This window comes from Ceratotherium simum, chromosome 22 (assembly GCF_057802395.1).
Source record: "Ceratotherium simum simum isolate JZ-2026a chromosome 22, ASM5780239v1, whole genome shotgun sequence".
NCBI lineage: Eukaryota > Metazoa > Chordata > Mammalia > Perissodactyla > Rhinocerotidae > Ceratotherium > Ceratotherium simum.
Genome location: NC_141921.1, coordinates 24221390 through 24241252, shown reverse-complemented (window position 1 = coordinate 24241252; position 19863 = coordinate 24221390). Strand labels below are relative to the sequence as shown.

The following is a 19863-nucleotide window of genomic DNA, read 5'->3' as shown; positions in this document are numbered from 1 at the left end:
CTCTGCCATTTGCAGTGAGTCTGGGGCTCAGCCTCAGCGCTCTGGACTCCAAGCTCCGAGCTGATGGCTCACTCCTGACCCCTTTGCTGCTGGTCTTTTATTGCTTCAGGTTTTGGACACTACGGATAGGGAAGGATGGATTGAAATTAAGGCTCAGCATACTCAGCAAGACGTAGTATCAGGAGAGGACCCAGGTGTCCCAATTCCCAGAACCGTGCTCTTGGTACTGTGCCCTCTGGCGTGGTGTAGAAACCTCTTGAGATTCCACTGCTGGTTCATTCTCTCTCCTGAGAAAGCGATAGATTTCTCTTATCTGGAAACACGTTTCTCCACCCTCTTTCCCTGGGGCCTGTGCCATCCTGCAGAGCCACCCCTAGTGAGCTGGCACTAAAGCCATCTGTCTTTCTAACCTGTTTGCAGAGCTCTGGAGCTCAGCAGTGGCAAAGATGAGATCTCCCTGTTGGTGGAGCAGGAGTTCCTGAGCCTGACCAAAGAGCACCTCATCCTGGTCACAGAGGACTCTGGGGAGCTGGAGGTAGCCGGCAGCTCTCCCGAGGGGCCTAGACAGCCAGCTCCCTGCCTTCTTGTGCCTCCTCTGGTGGCAGGCAACAGTGAGTGCCCAGGAGCTGCCATCATTGCTGATGACGAGCTTCTGGAGCCGAAGGTGGCCGTGTCCGTTATTGGCAGCCGGCAGGACTGCGATTCTGCCATGTCTATGGTCAAGGGCATCCTGCATGCTGCCAAGGTCAAGAGTGCCAAGGGGACAGAGGATGGGGGCCACAGCCTGGGTGCCTCCAACTCAGAGATCAGCAAGCTCCTGGCCCAGTTCCCACTGAGGTCCACAGAAGCTTCCAAGGCCCCCGACAACAAGATGGTGCTGGAGGAGACCAAGGTCATCAAGGACTTCCTGCAGAACAGCATGTTCAGTGGCCCTGGACCCGGAGAGCCCGCGGGGCTGGGCCCATTTCTGCTGCTGCCACCCTCGCCTCCTCCCGCGCCTCCCGACAAGCTCCCCGAGCTCCCTGCTCAGAAGAGGCAGCTCCCAGTGTTTGCCAAGATCTGCTCCAAGCCCGAGGCTGACTCCCCCATGGAGGGGCACCGCTTGATGGGTGAGTGGGGCTGGGAGCAGGGCTACCAAGTGGGACTGCAGGGAGGAGAAACTTAACAGAAAGCCATCAGCTGCATACAGCATCATTGTTCAGAGGAGGACAAGGTGGCCTCTCTGGTGGGTGCAGCCCCCAGGTACAGGCTGTTTTCAGCACCCAGAGGCCTCCTCTGCTGGATGCCCATGTATGGGGCATAGCTTGTGTAAGCAAACCTGGCAGCCCTGATCCCATGTGCTTTGAGAAGAGAGATAGGCATATTTGGTATTCGGCTTGTTTTTTGAATCCACCAGGTATCCAGAGTACATTGAAGGAAGCATTTACCCCAGCTGAGTCCAGTTTCACCCTGGACTTTAGCTGGATAGGAGAGAAATTTGACTGGCACCTAGGGTCGTCTGGCTTCCAATGGAGGCACCTGTTCTGACTATGAGGCCTGGTCCCCACTCTGGGGCAGGGGACTGAACATGTAAACTCTCCAGGTGCCATTTAGACTGTTGGCCCTGGGATTTGTCCCCTGGGACTCCAGGGCCTTAGAATAAAAGTGCATTTCCATCCCCTAATTGAGGGGTTCACATCTTTCCCAGGAAATCCAGCCATCTCCCACATTTCCCCCACCCACTCCCAGGTTCTGCATTTTGTGCCTCTTCTGATCCAGCTACTCAGACTGATGGTTCCAAGAAGGCAGACTGATGGCAGTGGCATTTGCCTACAGTCAGCAGTCACTAGGAAAGTAGATCATACTCATGCCAACCAAAAGAAAAATTCCCCCCAGGCTGTAAGCATAGATGAACAACTGAGAGATGCCTATATCAGGAGGCCCCAAATCCATCCACCTAAGAAAATAGGGTCACCCTAGAGAATATTCTGTGTTCTGGAGCATTGTAGGAAGGCCAAGGAATCAGAGCTGTGGACAGCAAGCTAAACTCTGGGTCTTGGGCAGGCCCCTAGGAGCCAGAGGACTCTTTGGGGACAATGGACTGTATGTGTGAGAATCCTGAGCCCTCCCGGGAGAGAGGGGACTTTCCTCCCATCTCTTTCCTTCTCCAGGAGGGATGCTTGGATGTCTCTCTCAGGTGGGGTTGCTGGGTTGGGGACAGTCCTGTCCCACCCACCCTCCCCACCATTTGTGCGTGTCTATGTTTACAAGTGTGCCGGCAAAGATGAGTCAAAGGTAGCTTTGCAGGTGTGAGTGTATTTGTTAAAGAAAATGTGTATGTGAGTGTGTCTGAGTGTCTGACTGTCTTGTGTGTGTAGTTGTATACATGTGAGTAAGTCAAAGGAACGACAGGCAGGAATGTGTCTGTGTTGTGTACACAGATGTTGGAAGAGGGAGCTTCAAGGTGAATGAGCGGCAAGCATCTTTAAGGCAACTAGAGGTGTGGGAGAGACTGCAGGTGTGTGGTCTCTGGGGAGATGCTATTATTAGTGGGTACTGTTATTTCAGCACACTGGCTGGAGGCTAAACGAGGCAACCAGAGAAACTCTTGGAAGAGACTCTAGGGACATGTTTTGCTAAAAATGTCATTTTCTCCTAAATTGGCTCAGCCTAGAGCAGCTCTTCCCTTTGCTGATATGGATCTAAGAGGACAGGCCCAGTCCTGTCCAGACTCAGCCACAGGTCCACTGGGCTGGGAGGCAAGAGCTGGTGGGATCAGATCCGCTCCCAAAAGGTAGCACTGGGCACAGGTCCTCTGATCTGGCTGCCACCGGAATGTTCCAAGGAGCCTGCTATGTGTCCAGCACCATTTCTCAGCTAGGCTCCATGGAGACCAAGACCTCCAGGTCAGGGAAGGAGTGAAGGGCGCTGAGAGGGCAAGGTCCTCTTCCCTGCTTCAACCAAGCAATGCCTTAAAAACATACACACATGTATATATAATTCCCCTCCCATACTTAATTTTGTTTGAAGGAAGAGTTCCATTGCTGAAAAGGAAATACAGGTGAAGACCACAGCTGTGGAGGGTCCCATGATCGTCCAGACAGTGTATTCACACTGGGAACGCTGGGTCTATTTGGAGAGAGTCCTGAGCCTGGGACTGACCACATCCAGTGACTCACTAAGTCTCTCTGATGCCTTTGCCCACAGTCAGCCAGGCCTGTCCGGCCTCCTCCCCTGTAACCCTGGATGTAAGTCCTTGCTGAAGGCCCACTTCCTCCTGGAAGTCCTTTCACCCTCTCGGGTTGGAAGCTGTCTCAGCCACCATCTTCTCCCACTGTGTCTCCCTATCACCTTAAGGTCCCCGTCTGCCTTGTCCCAGAGCTATTTCTGGGTCTGTCTCTCTCTCCCTCCTTGTGGTGAGCTCCTGCAGGGCCGAGGCTCGCTCTGACTCATCGCAGTGTCCCCAGCACTCAGGTCAGGGCCTGGTGCTGACAAGTGAGCTGAATCACCTGTGAGCAATGAAGCAGGAATAGAGTCCATGGATGAGGGAGCAGACTGCGGCTCAGACTGCGTGTTCTGTAGGGAGGTGTGTCTCCCCCCATAAGTCGAGTGCTCCCTGAGGACAAGAACTGTGTCTAAGTCAGCTTTATATCCTGAGCCTGGCTCTACAGAGGGTTGGAAGGAAGGAAAAAAGGAGGGAGGGAGGAAAGGAAAAGGTAGGAAGGAAGGAAAGGAGGGAAGGAAGGAGAAGGGGAGGACGGGAGGGAGGAAGGAAGGAGGGAAGGGAGGAAGATAAGACTGGATGGATGGATGCATGCATGTGAGCATGAGAGGGGAAGACCAGAAGGGACAATGGTCAGTGAAGGCTCCAGGAAGGAGATTGGGATTGGATCTGGCTGGAGAGAGACCCTAGAGTGGCCTGAGCTTCAGGTGTGTCCTATGAAGGACCCACCACTTAGATCACAAGAAGGTGTTCCCTGCATCCAACACTTGGCCTTCCAAAGCCATTGACTCAGTTTCCCTCTCACTGTAGAACGGAACTTTGGTGCCAAGGAACCGACCAAGGGTCAAGAGAGCCTCTTTCTCAGTCAGTGGCCCCAGAGCCAGAAGGACACCTGTGGTGAGGAGGGTTGCAGTGACCCAGTGGGCTCCATGTCCATAGCCCTGCCAGCCAAGAAGCCTGCATGGCCAGCCAAAAAGAACCTGCTCTATGAGTTCCTTGGGGCCACCAAGAACCCAAGCCGGCAGCTGAGGCTTCGCAGCAAAGTGGAGGTGGATGGGCTGAAGCTGAAACGTAAGCTGACCCTGCCCAGAGAGAGTCTGTAGAGGAAAGGATTTTGGAAACCCTCATGGGCCCTGGGAGTGGCTCTGCCATCAAATGGCTGTGTCATCCATGGGCAGGTCACTGTCTTTCTCTGGGTGTCAGTTTTTAAACCCATACAATGGGGGAAATGACTTTCTCCCCATGCCCTTTTTTGGGAATACAATTGCTGGAGAAATGCAGTTGGCTTTCAGGGATCATGTGGGCATTATTATTATTGGTGGTCAATTTGAATACAGCCCTAACTCAGCATATATCATATCCCCTCAAGTTGGCCAAGCCAAAGAAAGATCTATGCTTCAGATTATTCCTACGCTGAGATTATCCGTGTCTCTGCTTTCTCTCCCTTGCCCTCCTATAACTCCTTTAGGCAAACCTCCTTTCCCAAAAATGATGCCAATAAGGGGAAACTGAGACCCATCTCTAACTCTATAAGCCTACAGAACATATTGTAGAGGGACAGAAACTGAGATTCATATCCTGAAACCACTCAACCAAATCTTACTCATTCAGACTAATGTGGGGTCATACCATCCTGAATTATATAATGTTTTAAAATATTCAAAAAAAATGATTCCAATATAGATACAACAACCTGTGTAAGGTCCTCAGTGTTGCCAAGTAGATGTCCTCAGGGGGCTGCTTGAATAATTTGATAAGAATGACTTCCAATGTCATAGCAATTGTTTGTATAAAACTGGATTTTTCCAAAGCACTTGAAAGACCTTGGTTTTGTATGTAGGTGGAATACAGCCCTAACAATCTGGTTTATTGTATTCTCTTGGTAAACTCCCTCCTTTACTAGTGAATGATGGAGAGAGAAGCCCCAAGCCAGACCTTCCTGGGATTTTCACGCCTTCCTAATTGGCAAGGTGTGAACTAAGGATGTTTTCCTATAGTTGGAAATTCACCCAAACTTTGAAGAACCCTGTGGGAGTTTAAAACACCTGACCTCTGAGAACATTCATCCCGGGAGCAGTCATGGTGCTGAGGGCATCCTGGCCTCCCCCTTCCTCAGTCACTGAAACGCTCTCCCTCTCCTCTGACTCTCAGTCAACCCACCTGTGACGGCGGCCGACAAGAACAACCTCAAGTACACGGGGAATGTTTTCACTCCGCGCTGTGGCACCACCTTGACCTCAGCAACCATGAACCAGCCACTCTGGCTCAACCTGAACTATCCACCTCCGCCTGTGTTCCCAAATCCCTCCAACTTCCCACAGTATCAAGTGAGTGAGTGGGGCCTGGGCCTGGCTCTCCACATGGCCATCCACATGGGTCCTGGCCACGGAGGAGCTGTGGCTTGCAGGGAGCCTAATTCACAAAGAGCCTTAGACTCATTAGTTAATTTCATTGTGGCCATTTCGATCAACTACTTGGTATACACACATACACATGCATATGCATGTGTATTTCTAATTTTCCTTCGTCTGAATTCCAGTTCACTCTGGGTTGTGTATTCCAGAGCTGCTTTGAGTTTTGTCCTGTTAAGTACTTGGGCTCCCAAGATGGGATAATGGCCTAGTCCTTGTTTCCCACCCACCTCCTGTGACTTCCTTTATAATTGGATGACACGCATCCTGGATAACTTGGGACGGTCCCAGTTCAGGTCTTTTGTCTCAGCGTAATTGTTAATAGCATCCCCTTTCTCTCAAGTGACCTGGTGTGGATGATTAATTAAATGGCCACTTACTTAAACTACATCCAAGCTGTCTTAGCTGGTACCAGCTAAGGTGACTTGGTAACATTCTTGGTCTTGGCTTCATAGCTAAAAGGGAATTAGTGGCCAGACCCAAAGGGATGGTGAAACACTTGTTGGGAATTTTACTCACGGAACTTATTTATGCAGGGAAAATGTAGTTTCTTTAGTTAGTCTATTTAACTTAATCTCCCTTAAGAGCTGCCACCCACTGGGTAGACGGAGGGAAAAATCAAATAAATGTCCACTCTGGTTTAAACCATCATCCAATCCAATAGCTTAAATAGTCCCTTTAGGTAGCGCTCCAGCTCTCCAGGAAAGATGCTCATGCCTAAGATTTCTCGGCTTCCTGTTCCCCTCCCCGGCTCCTCTCCAGAATGGCGTTCATGTGTATGAGGAAGGGCAGGATTGCACAGTAGTTTGTGGGGCCAGGTCCTTGGGAATCTGCTGTCCCAGCCTGGCCCAGCACAGCCTGAAGAGTGCAAATATGAAGGAAATCTGCCCGAAAATCGTCTTGTCCTGTCTCTGTGCCCTTCCCCTCCCTCTGCTCTTACGGGTCCCCATGTCATTTCCTCCTTTATGACAGAGCAGCAAGGCTTCCAGCTTAGATCTTCTCTAGTCCATATAAGCCCTCTCTGAGTTGGTCCCCTAGACTTAGCCCCTGAGTCTAAAACAGGAGCTAAAGGAGTTTAGCAATGTCTCTCTTTTTCTCTCCAAAGTTTTGTTTTCAAGCCATTTTTTTTTTGTTTGCTAAAGAGAAGAAGTGCCCACCCTCCCCTCACGAGGGACAGAAAGCCTCACGCCCACCGTTGAGGTGAGAGGTTGTCATGAAGTGTGATCTGAGGGGAGATCCAAGGGCCTCAGCTCCGTGTGTCATGTGTGTCCTTACACAGGCCTTGAGGGAACTGCCCTGGTTGTGTACTCACTGAGTCTCCAGCTCCTTCACTGTGGCCCTCTCCCCTTGCATTTGTGTGTCTGTCCATGCGCTGTTCAGCCCTTGATTCACCAACCCACTGATGTATTTATTTACTCATTGATTTAAGTAATTTTCAAAACCTCCGCTTCTCACTGACGAGAGGCCGAGCATTGGCGATGTGAGGGGATCCGAAGAAGACTTGGAAGCTCAGGTCAGCACAAGTCAGAGCAAATCCAAGACCAGCACCGTGCGCACCCCCACCTCTGAAAGAGGGACAAGTACACACTTTTATGTGGTGTAGACCGAGTCACTCTGAAATGCACTCACAGGGCTCACGGTGTAAAGCTAACCCACAGTGGTTTGCTTTATAAAGAGAGACTAATGTCTCTCTGCTGTGTGAACTCCCTCCGGCTTGACTCTTGGGAGTGGGTGAGATTTGGACATATGTTTTGAGCATGAAGGTCCTTCGTCCTCAGAGATGCCCGCGTTTGCATCGGCAGGGCTGACTCCGAGGTTCCTCAGGCCTCTGGGCAGAAGTAGTGGAGGGCCCTGGCTGGTAGGGTCCCCTGGGTGCTATGGGGCAGTTTAGGCCTGAATGGGCCCAGCTGAAGTCAGCTGTCGAAGTTGACCCTCCCGGGCAGTAGTGAAAGACGGCGTAATTTACCTTCTCCCAGCTTCTCATGATCTTATGCCATCCAGCTTCAGGACGGCTGATCGAGGGACCTGATATAATAAAAAGAAGGCGGGTTTTGGAATCGGCTGAGACTTGGGTTTGAAGGAATTCAGCTGCTTCTAAGCTGTGTGGCCTTGTGCGAGTTACCTAAATGCTCTGAGCCCTGGTTTCCTCACTTGTGAAATGGACTCATAGTAATTACAGCAGCAGGAGCGTGTACCCGACTCGGTTGTAAGGTTAATTGAGTCCACGGATGGGAAAGGACTTTGTAAAAGCTAAAGTATGATACAGACCTTGGCTTTTATTACTATTCAGCCCTGTTCTTCCTAGGAAACAGGGTCAAGTTGTTCCACAGACCTTGAGGAGACAGAGAGGAGAAATGGGGAACAGTCTATCCTAGTCTCTTTTTCTGCTTGGCGTTAGGAATAACGATGAGATCCCAAGTCCTCAGCACTGAGGGGCTTTGGAGGCTCCTGGGCTGCTTGGCATAAAGGAACTCTGCTCCCAATTAAGGAGGGAGGGTGCATGGGAAGGGGCTGTGGCCTCAAGCAAAGATGAATGAATGTTTATTTACCCCGGCTTGTGATTTTACAGAATTGCAATTCAAATAACTAGAAATATTCTTAAAGTCATATGGTGTTGCTCATACTGATGAATATGGCACCGTCTCCTGAAAATCCATCCCAGGATGGAGCAGAGATGGGCAGCTGTTTGTCTTCCACAGATCCTAGGGGTAGCCTAGCCTGGGTGGGCTGGGAAGATGGTGGCCTGGGGGAGTTGGCTGTGCAAAGCAGAGCTGAGTGCTAATGGGGAGGGAGTGAGACAGAGGAGGGACACTTAGTACCTGGCCTTGGCACTCACTGTGGGCTGGGAACAGGCAGGGCAGCCCCATCCGTCTGACTTCTCTGTCCAGGTTCAGGCCACGGCTGGGGTTGCAGGGACCAGGCAGTGGCCATGGTGGTGAGTGGGGCTGCCCCGGGGTGCAGGGCTTGGAGAGAAGCGGAGCAGGTGCACTGGTGTCAGGTGAAGGGGTTGGTGGAAGTGAGAGGAGCCCGACCACGGTCAAGTGTCAGGTGTGTGGGAGCAGAGAGAGAGGATGGGCTCTGAGAGGCTGTGCACTCTCGGCGACCTGGAAGATGGGGCACTAGGAGAGCTAGGAGACTTTCCCCTAGACCCCATATAAGGACTTCCAGAGCCTTTTGTGAGGAGTCCATGGGCTCTGAGGAAGTCATCAGGGGCTCAGCCTCAGCCATCAACACTTTGATAATGGGTGCAAGCTGAGCCCAGAATGGAGGCAGCATCTCAGGGTGCAGAATCTTCTGGAAAGACATACTGGTTGGAGAGGTGCTTTGAGCTTTGAGCTGCATCTTAGGAGATAATTCTGAATTGGCAGGTAGAGGCAGTCTGAGACTGCAGGGCTCATGGGCTGACCCCACCCACAGCAGCAGTTCTGCTGTGTGTGTTTGTGTGCGTGTGTGTGTCTGCACTCACACACACGTGCACATGGGCACCCAAGACCACCCTGGACAGAATTGTGAAGAAAGTTTCTACTTCCCATTTGGCTGAGCTGCCAGAGAGCCTCTTCAAGTGTGAAGGCGGGGCACTGAGAGATGCTAAGAATACATAACATTTACAGAATCCTTACTATGTGCTGGGCACTGTTCTAAGCCCTTTAGATGCATTCACTCATTTATCTTCACACCAGTCCTCATCGTAAGGTACAGACACAGACGTATGCATGGGCAAAGAGACACAGAGCAGCAGAGACCCAAACTAATACACCTGGGTTCACAGATGCGCATTTGTACACAGAAACACACAGCTGCAGACACAAATGGAAGCACATGTGCAGATGTGCTTAGATAAACATGGATGCAAACTAACATACACATACACACAGACGTACATGGACACCTCATGTCATGGGGCAGGAAGGGGGTTTGGGAAAAGGCACTTAGACAAGGGGCGTAGACAACAACAAAGATAATTTGGCTACCTGCACAGGCTTTGCAGGCTTGAACACACATAATTTTATAGACAAGGGAAAAGAGGCTCAGAGAGGAGAAGTGACTTGCCCAAGGTCACACAGCCACTAAAGGACAGATCTGGGATTCAAGAGGCAGTCAGGCTCCTGAAGCTCTTAAATACTCACCAAAAAGACTGTGAATCCTGCTAAGCAGGGGCTTCCCGTGTAGTGTGAGTTGCACTTGCTCGGCCTGATTCCAGCTGGACCAGGCAGCTAGTGGGTCTGGCCAGCATTGTGGTGGGATGGACTCAGCCATGTCTGGGGATCCAGGCACATGAGCCGGAAGTTCAATGGAGGGGCTGCTGCTCTCTGGCAGGGAGCCCTTTGCCCCCTGGCACTGAGCCTCTGCCTTCTCTCCCCAGGGCCTGTACCCCCAGCAGGTGGCCAGGATGCCCTTTCAGCAGGCCCAGCACACCCCGCTGGGGTGTTACTCCCGACAGGTGAGTAATGACCTCCCCCCGTCCCGGCTCCACGACGGCCTTCAGGTCGGAAGGATGTCTGCTCCCTTATCCTTGTCTGTCTGGTCACCAGCCATACATTCTGTCCCTCCCCTGGCCCCAGAGAACAGAGACAAATGCCAACATGTGTGTGGAGACGCAAACCAGGGTCCCTATGTGATCATCACAGCTGCACTACAGAGCCCCTGCTGTGAAACAGGCCCACTCTAAGGGCCTGACCTGCATGAACTCATTTCACCTTCACAACCACCCTATGAAGTAGCTTAGAGATGAGGAAACCGAGGCACAGAGAGGTTAAATACCTTGCCCAAGGTTGTAAAGTCAACATATAAGTTAGCTTTTGCACTGACAACAGATAGCTTCAATATCTCAGAGCCTTTCAACCATAGATATTTATTTTTCACTCGTGGGTCTAAGGTTGGCTGAGCTGGGCTAGGATTGGGTTCAAGTTTGTCCCGTGTGCCCTCCTTTTGGGCCAGGCTGAATATACAGCTTTTGCTCCTGCCATGGTGGACAGCAGGAGTGCAGGAGGGGTGAGCAGAAACACCCAATGCCTCTGAGCGCCTCAGTGTGGAGCTGGTACAAGGTTGTGTGCGCCCACCTCCCGTTGGCCAAAGCAGGTCACATGGCTTTGCCCACCATCAATGGGGCTGCAGATTCATAATCTTCCCATGTCACTTTGTCAGTTAAAATACAGGACACCCAGTGAAATTTAAATTTTTGATAAATGATGCTAGATTTTTAGTATAAGCGTGTCCCAAATATGGCATGGAACATACCAGTGCTAAAAAGTTATTTGCTGTTTCTCTGAATTTCAAACTTAACTGGATATCATGTATTTTTGTTTGCTAAATCTGGTGCCCCTCCTCCCGTGGGTAGGGTGGAGGTGAATATCTACTTGACGATAACACATTGCAGAATTGGGGTTTGACCTTGGACAGCCTGGCTTCAGGGTCCACGCTCCCAATCACCGTGGTTCACTGCCTCTTGTACACAGATACACAAAAATACAGTATCAGAACAAAGCAGCAGAGACAAAAATACAAATACACACAGACACAGGTAAAGATATAGTGAGATACATACCACCAACCTGCACACGTGCATGCATGAACGCAAAACACGAAGAAGCTTGTTCAGAGGAACTGAGTGTGTTGGGGCAGGGAGGGAGCTGTGAGGACAGGAAGCGGGAACCTGCAGCCTTCTCAGGCTGTTTCTGCCCCCTCACACACAGTGGGCAGACCCCACGCTCAAACTCACAGACTCCTCAGCCTCTCCTCTCTCCCCAGGGAGCCCCACCCTTTCTCTGCACCCTGCACCTCTGACCTGAAGTATGTTAGAATGTTCCAGAGGACAGAGAAGAACCCATAGGTATAGGTGACTTTATCACCTGGGCCAGGGCCGCTTTTCCAGCAGTAGGGGCTTCGCATCCTGAGATGAAGTAGAGACGCGAGTCTGTCTCACAGAATCTCAGCCATATCTCCTCCACCCCACGAACGGTGATACTGTCCACGGAGCTCCAAAAAAAAAAATGCTTTTAGATAAAGTTATGTATGTGCATATATTTGAAAAAGCAGTATAGGAACATGATACAAAATAAAAACATCTTAGAGGCAATCACTGCTGCTGGTTTCTTAGGTATCCTTCCGGGGATATCTATTTATACAAACATTTTTATACAAATATGGCATTCTGGGTGCACTGGTCTATTGTTGCTTTTGTCAGCAAAGAGTCCATCTTGGAGATGGTTCCAGAGCACTAGATGCAGCTCTATTTTATAGGTTTTATCAGTTGCATGTAGTGAGGGGTACATTTTTGAATAAAGCTGGTATAAGCTCTAGGACCCACATCTCTTTAGTGTCAGCCTCTTCCCACGTCCGCCCGCCCACTGTGAAAACCAGGGACATTTCCTGCCACGCTGACCCACAGGTGTCTGTGCTAGGAGTGCCTCCCTGGGTCCTCTCTCTGAGCTCTTGGCTCTTTCTGACCTTTAGCTCGTCATCTTGGGGTTTTGGTGGCCCTGTGCAGCATCAGCAGATCCTATGTGTCTGTGGGGGATAAATGGGGAGGTCCAGAAGGGAAGGTCTCAGGCTTCCAGAGGGAGCAAGCGCAGAGATGCCATACAGGGGCCCAGGCTGCAGGCTCAACCGGCTGGGGTTCTGACTGCAACTCAGACACTTGAAACACTCCCAAAGCAAGTCATTTAACTTCTTCAAACCTAGTTTCCTCATCTCTAAAATGGGAATAGTAATGGTCCTACCTCACAGGGCTGTTTGGAGTTTAAATGAGAGAATCCATATGAAGGGCCTGGCACACCCTAAGCACTCAATGAGTGCTAGCCTTGGTGAATTTTGGATTATATAAGGATGTGCAGAGTGAGAGACGGTTGTCAGGGTGCTGAATCCCTGAGCAGCTTGGACCCCAGATCCTTGCTATTGAAGAGGAAATCCAGAAGCTTCCTCCATTTTGACTGAACTCCCCTCAGCACAGGAGGATGGACATCAGCTCCATACAAGAGAGGGTTTTCTGGCGTTTGGAGCTGTCCATAGTGGAATATGGTGTACCTGTTGTAATGAGCTCCCTAACATTTTAGGTATTCAAGCAAACACTTACTGGTCCCTTTTTTCCTCCCTCCTCTTCCTCTCTCTCTTTTTCTTGCATTCTTTCAATTAACATATGTTTATTGAGCAGCTACTATGTGCCAGCCACTGTCTTAGGGCTGAGACATCAGTAAATAAGACCAAGGGAGCCCCTGCGTTGTCAGGGGCAAGATAGTGGGAGCCCTGGTTCTTAGTGGGAGTCTGACCCTGGTAGTCTCTGAAAGCCCACTGGTTCCTATTTTTCTCTAGGGTTTGAGCCGAATCCCACTGCTCCGTTTTGCCGTTTCTCCTAAACTCACACTGTCCAATATTGTAACCACTAGCCAGGTGTGGCTATTTAAATTTAAATCAATTAAAGTTAAGTAAAATTTAAAATTCAGTGTCTCATTCACACTAGCCACATCTCAAGCACTCAATGGCCCCGTGTGGCTGCTGGCTCCCATACTGGGCAGTGCCGAACATTTCCTTCATCCGTCACAAGAGTTTCCACTGGGCAGCTGTCTTGGACTTGGAATCTGTTGAGATCCTGAGGTGGAAGCCAGGGATGCGTAAATCTCAACAGCTTTTCTTGAGACAGTAAAGACTTAAAAATGAGCGAGTGACATCTGGGATGGTTACTGACAGAGGGAAAGGTAGGGAGACAGGAGGAGAATGGAAATAATATTTATTTGCTATGTATTATGTGCCAGTCTCTTTTACTTCTATCAACAGACTCAGTCCCCATACAATAGAGATAGTGTTTGCCCATTTTACGGGTGAGGAAACTGAGGCTCAAATAAATTAAGCAACTTGCCAGTCTCACATTCAGAAGCTGAGCCCTGTGCCTTTTCCATGCCAACATGTTGCCTTCTGTGTACCCCACGGTGACTGAGGGGCACAGGGGCTGGGGTTAGGGTTAGGGTTAGGGCTGAGGAGCTATGATGTTTGGAAGCAGTGGGCTGTGCTGGACCTAGCCCCTCTCCCCTCTCTGGCCTGCAGGTGACGCCGTACAATCCTCAGCAGATGGGACAGCAGATTTTCCGCTCTTCCTACCCCCCACTGCTGAGCTACGTCCCCTTCGTCCAACCCAACTATCCGTACCCTCAGAGGACACCTCCAAAGCTGTCCAACAATCCCCGAGAGCCTTCCCCCATGGCAGGAGATGGGCCGCAGTACCTCTCCCCCCCGGCATACAGGTGAGTCCTTGGCCCGCACTGGAAGTCCAGCTTGTACCCAGAATCTGCTGGAGGGGGAGACGAGTGCGCTGGGCCTCACTGGTGCTTTCTTGGTAGGTGTGTTCCGTGGCTGTGGGAGGGGAGGGCCCTGTGCCTGTGTCTGGAGGCCGCGTGGGTCCTGGACGGACCTGATGTGGAGGTGAGCAGGGTCTCCTAGGCCCATTTCGGGGCTGGGGCCCTGCAGTCTGCTTGCAGAAACGCAGCTGCACAGTCGGCAGTGGAAGGGCACCGCATCCACAGCAGGTGGCAGGTGGCGGAGCATGACGCATCTGCCTTTCCCCCTTTGCCTGGTTTACAACAGGACAGGGCCAGGTAATCTCCTTACAGCTCTCTCTCCCACTTACTGAACCCTGAGCGCCTTGCCAGGCTAATCTCCCGAACATCCCATTGACTTCCTGACAGGCCCTGCTGAAGGGCCTTCCACCGCTTATCAGGGCTGCTCACACTTTCCCACCAAAGTACCCCAAACAGCAGACGAGAGGGCTTAGCAGCAAACAGCCAACACAAACCCCACATTTTAGCTGAAAATTCCACACAAATTTTACACGCTGGTAAATTGTATTTGTTGTTTTAATATAACAACACGTAGCCGTTCATTTCCAGGCACCAAATGTTCAACTCGTATGGATGCTCCGAGAAGCTGGCAGTGCCATGTCGTTCCTGTGAATCCAAATCTCCCGGGCACACCCTGGGGAACATGGGCCCCAGTCTGAGAAATTCAGCCTATAGGATTACAGCCAAATTCCCTGACCCGACATTGCATCCCCTCCTCCCTGCCTCCCCACCACAGACCCTCACTGTAGAGTTGACCCTGTGTCCCCAAACTCTCAGCCTTTCAGTTTCCACTGAATGTCTCCTTAGAAGGGACCAATGCTAGAAGGAGGTCTCCATAGTCAGATCTGTTTGGGAAAAGCTGTGAGATAAACAGATTTCTTAACTATTGGAATTCTTAGATGGTTTAATTTCCTAGGGTGTGTGGACAGTGTTCAAGAGGGGGATCGATAGGGTTATTTGAACATGAAGCCCAAACAACCTTATTTTTCTCTTGCTTTCTTTTTTTATCTTTTCCCTTCCTCCTTGCCTCCCTCCATGCCTCTCTCCCTCCTTCTCTCCTTCTTTCCCTCCCTTCTCCCTCCCTCCCACTTTTTTCCTCCTTTTTCTTGTAGAGCATGTCATGGTGTGTTCCATCCAGCACACCCTGGAAAGCACTGCATCAATTTATGTAGTTAATATGAATTTAGCCTGTGGGTGAATAGGACATGTTTCTGCCTCCAGAGCACTAGGAGTGGGTGAGATGTGGGCACAACAATGTCAGTGCTGTGACACAGTGAAGACCATCAAAATGGCCGGAGGGAAGGATCCCTGCCGGGTAGACAGTGAGGCGACTGCAGAGTGGGGAGGTTCCAGTGAGCAGCGATTGGAGGAGGGCGTTCCAGGCAGGAGGAATAAGGCCCAGATGGGAAGGTGCATGGCAAGCTTGAGGCCTGGGGAATAAAAGCATCTGGTTGAAGCATTAGATTTATCCCTGAAAAAGGTGGAAAATAGGATTGGAAAAGGGAGGTTGGGATTGGATTTTTAAAGGCCTCTGACTGCTGGATCCAATGCAGATTTGTGCACGTTAGAGTGAATTTATGGGCTGGAGGGGAGAGAAACAGGAGGCAAGACAGGGTGGAGTCTGGAGGGGACTGGAGGGGTCTGCATGGAAGGTTCTTGCCTCCCTGGAGGTGAGAGTAGATGAGACTGCAGAGGGGTCAAGACAGACTACCTGCAGGCCTGCAAACCTCTCACATTCCACGTGTGACACGGGCGTAAGGGAGAAAGACTTGTTGTAGAAGCTAGAACTGGCTGCCCCTGGGAGAGAGCGTGGTCCCCAGGTCTCACAGTCAGCAGTTGGGAAGCTCTGACTGGGAGCAGTGAGAGCCCAGGGTTGAGACCTGGCTCCTGGATGCCTGCAGAGGAGCGGGGAGAGGAAAAGGGGCAAGCAGGAGACTGAGGAAGGAGCTGTCTCAGAAGTCGGAGAGCCTGGGGCCAGCCAGAGACATAGTGGGAAAAGGAGCAGAGTGACGGGGAGTGGGTAGCAGTCAGCAAAGTGGAATGGTGGCCAGAGAGGTTGGGAAGACCAGGAAAGTGAGGTCGGAAAAGCAAGACAAGGGGTGCAGGCCTTGGTCATTCAAAAAATATTTATTGAGCACCTTCTATGTGCCTGGCACTGTTCTTGGCACTGAGGATACAGGAGTGAACAAGACAAAGTTTTTCCTCCTCTCATTCTACGGGGAGAAATAGATAATAAGGAAATAAACAAGCAGCATCCATGTCAGGTGTGAGGGGTGAGGAGAGAGAATGAAGGGAAGTTTCTTGAGCTGAGATCTAAATGAAATGAGAGAATGAACCATGTATAAATATGGGAGGGGGCACTCTGGGTAGAAAGGACAGAACGTGCAAAGGCCCCGAGATGGGGATGTGGCTGGAGCATAATGAATTGAGGAGGAGAAGGGAATTAAAACCAGAGAAGTAGCCAGGGCCCTACTAGACAGAACTGGGAGGCCTTACGGAGTCTTCTTTGAAGAATAGTGGGAAACCACTCGGACACTTAACCTGGTAAGGACATGCACTAGTCCTCTATTTAAAGGAGATGATGGTGGCCAAGGTATAGAGTGGACTGTGGGCTAAGAGCTGGTGCAGGGGAGCAGGAGAGGAGCCTCTGTACCTGTCTAAGCAAGAGGTGCTGGTGGCGTAGACTAGGGCAGTGACATGGGAAAGGAGGCAAGTGAAAAGAGCTGGGGTGTTTATTGTCTGGGTAGAAGTGACAGGACACAGTGATGGTTGGATGGGGAATAAGGAAAAGAGAAAAGTTGGGCATGATTCCTGCGTTTTTGACTTGAGCAACCGGATAAGTGGCAATGCCAAAACACTAAGGTGAAGATGACTAGAGCAGGGATCTGATGGTCAAGAGTTTGGTTTTGCATATGTAAAATTTGAGATGCCTGTTAGACATATGAGCGGAGCTGTTGATAGGCAGGTGGATGTACGAGTCTGGGGCTCAGGGGAGAGGTGGGGGCTGGTAACATAAATTTGGGAGTCATTAGCATATAGATGATATTTAAAGGCATGGGATGAGATGAGATCACCCAGGGAGTACGTGCACATAGAGAAGAGAAGAGGCTCAAGGACTGAGCCCTGAGCTTCCAACATGTAGAGAGGTTGGAGACATGGAGGAACCAGCGAAGGATCTAAGAGGGAATGTTAGTGATGTGGGAGAAAAAATAGGAGTGTGGAGTGCAGGGAGCCAAGTGAAGAAAGTGTTTCCTGGAGGAGAGAGGGAGGGATCAGAGAGTGATGGAAAGAAAACCCAGGCATTGTAGGATGGAACGCAGGGAGCACTGAGCACAGTGATGGCGTTGGGGGGTTACCAGTGGTGCTGGATGGAACAAGGCGTAGGAGAGGCTGCACTGTGCGGGAAGGATATAAGGGCCTAAGTGGAGATTTTGGTCTAGAGACAAGGAGGTTCAGTGCTTCCTCTGGGTCAGGAGCAAAGGAGATCGAGAGACTAAACTAGAGACATGAGAGGAAGGAGCAGGTGGCCTCCAGGTTCCCAGGGAAAGAGGAGGGGCGCTCTCTCTTCCATCTGCCAAGTCGATTTGAATACATCATCAGGATAACCACACAATTTATCTTCCAAACAACAATAACTTTGAGAGTTAAAAGGAGCACAAATAATAATTACATTGGAAATACCAGTGTAGAGACTGTCTCAGGCAAACCAGGACAATTCACCATGCTCAAGAAGCAGTTCAGGCTCCCCTCCTCCTCCTCCAGGAAGCATTCCTTGGTAACTCTAGTCCACATGGATTGCCCATCTTCCTGGCCCTTTAATGTACATCCTGTCCAGACCATGCCCTTGGCAGTTGATCTGATCAGAAGTTCTCAACCTGAAGGGCTAGATGTGTGGGGTGTGACAATCAAATATGAGGTGTGTCTTGAGTAATTAACTACTGATAATTATTAAATGCGGAAGTGTGGGCTATGGCCTTTGTTTTGTAGATCAGAGTGGAACCCAGGGCATCTCTGTAACAACATCACCTTCAATCATTTCTTTTCCAATATGATTTTTGAAAGAGAACACAAGAGTTGGGGTTACCGCCGGTGTGAACTGCTTATCAGGCACCTAGCTCGTGCCAGGTCCTGGGTGAGCGCTGGGGTAAAATGGTGAAGAGCACAGACAATGTCCCTGCTCTCATGGTACTTACTTTAGTGAGAAGGGCATCAAACACGACCCAGAGCCTCCCCTGTCCACAGATGCTCACAGTCAGCGACAGATACGATCCCAGCTGAGGTGTGACAAATTAATGCCGTGGTTGGTTCCTGTTGCTTCTTCCCTCCTCCAGCTCCCCCTTGCCTGTTTCATCAATTCATGGGAGGGTGCCATGAACGTGAATGTGAACATCTTCTGTAACGTGCATCTGCCCAGCCGAAAAGCGACAGAATCCCTGGATTAGACTAAATCTAGCCATTTGCTCTGCTGCAATTTATACTGAGCTCTGTTCCCATTCATTCAAAGTATCCTGGCAGATGGGTGACCCAAAACTGCGATAGGATTCCAGCAGTGTGAGTAAATGATTCCATCTGGAGAGGTCAGGGAAGGCTTCACAGAGGAGATGGCTTTTGAACTCTCTCTCGAAGTATGAGTAGGACGGTGTCAGGGAGAAAATGTGGAAGAGTGTGTATTTCTGCTCTTAGCAGGTGAGGCTCAGATTTTCTCGGCTCTTCCTTCCTTGAGGGTCTAGCAAAGTCCCAGGCACTCAGCAAAGTCTCAATGCTTAATTCTTGGACTAGTATTGAAATGAAGGGCCCGAGTTAGATTGGTGCTGATAAGGGGAGAAAGAGACTTGGGGTTGTCCGGACTCCGAGATCTCACCCTGGGATGTGGCCCTGAGTTCTCTGATGTTGTAGAATTTCCTGAAGGACACACCTGGTCCTCTAGGGCAGGTAGAGAGGCTGCAGGCCCACAGGTAAGGTGCTCAGAGCCAGAGAGGCTCCCTGCTCTGTGGTCTTAGATGTGGCGAGAGTGTAAACCCCGTAGAAATAATCCCTGAGGGCTGCCAGGGGCTTCCTGATATAAGTAAGTGGCAGAAGAAGTTCCTTATTGTCCTCCAATTGTATCATTTTAATATTTCATTTTCGCAGAGCCAAAGCTTTTTTATTATGCCAAAGCTTTTAGCCTCCAAACCTGTCATGATCTTCACAGTCTTGACAGCCACAAAATTAATATATTATTTTTTCTAATATCTCCACTAACATTGGACATTTCATCATAATGTCTATCTTCTCTCTCTTCCAGGTTTGGCTCCACGTCTGGTGGGCCCCTGATGAACAGCCCCTACTTTTCCTCCAGTGGGAATGGCATAAATTTTTAGATCTCCTCCTCTTCTCCCTCCTCCTACCTTAGCCCTTGGATCAGGGCTAAGCGTTCTGGAATTCTGGATTCTGCAACAGCTTGGTATGATATTTGGAAAGCCAAAGTTCCGACCAGGTCACAGACAGAAAACAGCAAGTCCAGATCGATCTATTGACCAACACTCACACACACGCAGCCCCCCCCACACAGCACAACTGCACACACACATCCCTCGTTTTGGTACTCACTTGCTCAACCACATAGGCACCTGTATTTAACTAACGTGAGTGATTTTTGTTTTTGTTGGTAAAATAGAAGTAAGACACTTAATTTTAGAAAGTTTGTGTTTTATGATAAAAGTATGAGCTGCTTGAACTGGAGTGTGCCTGTTTATTTTTGTCATGTTCTGCGTAATCTTCACTGCTCATTTTCTCCCATGAGACTCAGTGTTTACTCAAGACATGAGAAGAGACCACGGGCTGGAGTCCTCGAAGTGCCACTATCTAAATACAGGACCCCAGGGATCATAAACTTGAGGGCTTTTCTCTTCTCTTCTGTGATCCATTCACTTCTCAACATCCC

General features: G+C 50.2%; 1 protein-coding gene across 1 annotated transcript in view; it reads left to right on the top strand.

Annotated features, from left to right (window-relative positions):
- Nucleotides 1-19300, top strand: part of C22H1orf94 (chromosome 22 C1orf94 homolog) — a 36339-nt gene extending 17039 nt beyond the window's left edge. The window contains exons 2-7 of the mRNA XM_004425925.3: nt 421-1109; nt 4013-4273; nt 5354-5529; nt 9977-10054; nt 13651-13847; nt 19225-19300. Coding sequence (XP_004425982.1) covers nt 421-1109; nt 4013-4273; nt 5354-5529; nt 9977-10054; nt 13651-13847; nt 19225-19300 — 1477 coding nt within the window. The remainder of the gene's footprint in view (nt 1-420; nt 1110-4012; nt 4274-5353; nt 5530-9976; nt 10055-13650; nt 13848-19224) is intronic.
- The last annotated feature ends 563 nt before the right edge of the window (nt 19301-19863 follow it).